This window comes from Aptenodytes forsteri, unplaced genomic scaffold, assembly GCF_000699145.1.
Source record: "Aptenodytes forsteri isolate BGI_AS27 unplaced genomic scaffold, ASM69914v1 Scaffold26, whole genome shotgun sequence".
Taxonomy (NCBI): domain Eukaryota; kingdom Metazoa; phylum Chordata; class Aves; order Sphenisciformes; family Spheniscidae; genus Aptenodytes; species Aptenodytes forsteri.
Genome location: NW_008794125.1, coordinates 2727907 through 2729960, shown reverse-complemented (window position 1 = coordinate 2729960; position 2054 = coordinate 2727907). Strand labels below are relative to the sequence as shown.

At 62.4% G+C, this 2054-nt stretch overlaps 1 protein-coding gene across 1 annotated transcript in view; it reads right to left on the bottom strand.

Moving 5' to 3' along the window:
* LOC103898386 (deoxyribonuclease-1-like) overlaps nt 1-1275 on the bottom strand; it is a 6019-nt gene extending 4744 nt beyond the window's left edge. Inside the window, 3 exon segments of the mRNA XM_019471608.1 lie at nt 1-74; nt 241-329; nt 1129-1275. The exon segment at nt 1-74 is cut by the window's left edge and continues 3 nt beyond it. Coding sequence (XP_019327153.1) covers nt 1-74; nt 241-329; nt 1129-1275 — 310 coding nt within the window.
* Nucleotides 1276-2054: the final 779 nt, after the last annotated feature.

Sequence of the window (2054 nt, the reverse complement as noted above, 5' to 3'; positions counted from 1 at the left end):
AGAGGTATTGCTCCTTTTAGGTGGTCCGACCCAGGGGGATGCTGCTCAAAAAGCTGTAAGGGACAAGGGACACGCTGGGAGAGAGATGCAGAGAGGGTGAGCGGAGGCTCCCGGTGCCCCCAGCACCCAGCAGGCTCTCTCTGCACGCCAGAGTGGTGCCCCGGCACGACGAGACACCGGCCAGTATCTGCCCCGGTGTCCCATTTGCAGGCACCCCCCGCCCTGCGCCATCAGGGTCACCTGTTGAGCTGGTCCATGAGCTTCTTCACAGCGCTCAGGTCAGAGTCCCGGACCTCCTGCACCACAGTGATGTCGTACCCCGACAGGATCTGGGGGGACAAGCTCAGTGCTGCTTGCTCCTGGCCAGGAGCTGCTCATAGGGGCACCCGAGCTTCTTCACAGCGCTCAGGTCAGAGTCCTGGACCTCCTGCACCACGGTGATGTCGTACCCCAACAGGATCTGGGGGGACAAGCTCAGAGCTGCTCATAGGGGCACCCATGGGTGCCTGGGCTGGGCTGTGAAGGCTCCCAAGCTGGCAACAGGGGGGCAGCAGGGTCCTGAGAGCCAGGGAGGGAGCTCCTCTGTTGGTGTCCTCTGGCTTGGAAGGACCCTGGGGTGACACAGTGCCCTCTAACACCCGCCTGTCTACCACCCACCATCCCAGCAGCTCCTCACTCGCAGGCTGCTCTGAGTGAGGAACCTGGGCAGCACCGAGCATCACCCGTCCTCGGCTGGGGACCGGCAAGAGTGGAGATGGCCCCAGGTTGGAGATGGTGATGGGGGAAGAGCAGGTGGGTGGATGGATGGAGGCATGGATGGATGGATGGAGGTGGGGATGGATGGAGTGATGGATGCATGGATGGATGCATGGATGGATGGATGCATGGATGGAGGCATGTATGAATGGAGGCATAGATGGATGGATGGACAGATGGATGGGTGGATGGATGGAGGCATAGGTGGATGGATGGGGGTGTGTGGACAGGTGGATTGATGGGTGGGTGGATGCACGGATGGACGCATGGATGGACGGATGCCTGCAGAAAGCTAGTGTCCGACTGCCCCAAGCCGGCTGCATCCCAGAGACCAGAGAGCGGCCAGGATTGCTCCTCTCCCCCAGCACTCACAGAGATGATGATATCTGCGATAGTCTGGTTGGACATCTTGCTGTCCCCAAACACCTTGATGTTGAAGGCGCTGATCTTCAGCGTGGTGGCCACGTGCAGCAGGAGAGCTGCAACCAGCAGCGGCAGCAGCAGCTTCGAGGCCACCATCCTGGGTGCAGAGGAGCAGGGACGGGCTCAGCCACCCCTGGCTGGGAGGGGGGTTTGGCACAGACAACGAGGGTGACCAGGGTATTCCCGCTGGCCGTACTGGTTTCACTGGGAGGCATCCGTTTTCCAGTGAACCACCAGGACCCAGGGATGGTGAACCTCGTCCAGCCATCCGGCTCCAGCCTCGGGCTACTGAGTCCTTGTCCCTGCCTCATCCTGCCTGTCCCTCCTGGAGGGAGGCCAGACCGCCCACAAGGCCAGAGCGGATAATTCACTGGCAAAGGAGCAAATGCCATTTCACAGTGATGCACAGCAGTTGCTTCCTCATTCACCGCACTCAGCCCAGACACCTCTCCTGGCCCGGGGTGGGCGGCAGCAGCCGGGGACACCAAGGTCCCTTGGCTTGTGCCTCTCCCACCCCTCTCCGGGTCTGCGCCAGAGACCCAAAAGACCCTACAGCAGCCGTGCTAGGACAGAGCAAGGGATGGATCCCCCCCGGCACCCCTCCCCACCTCCTTCCCTGCCTGGAGCATCCTCACCTGGGGTATCTGCCCCCCCCGCCCCCCAGTTTCTCCCATCCACGGGGAAAGGCATTTGGGAAGTATTTCCCGTGGCGCTCAGCTCCCCGGGGTAACATTTCACCAACGAATGGGATCTGAGCCCTGCCCAAGCCCAGGCGCCCCGAGCGCCCGGCCCCGCCGGGGAGCCCCGATAAGATGGGCTGAGAGGACCGGCAAACACCCCAGCTTTCGGCACACCGAAGCCCAAACGTGGGGCAC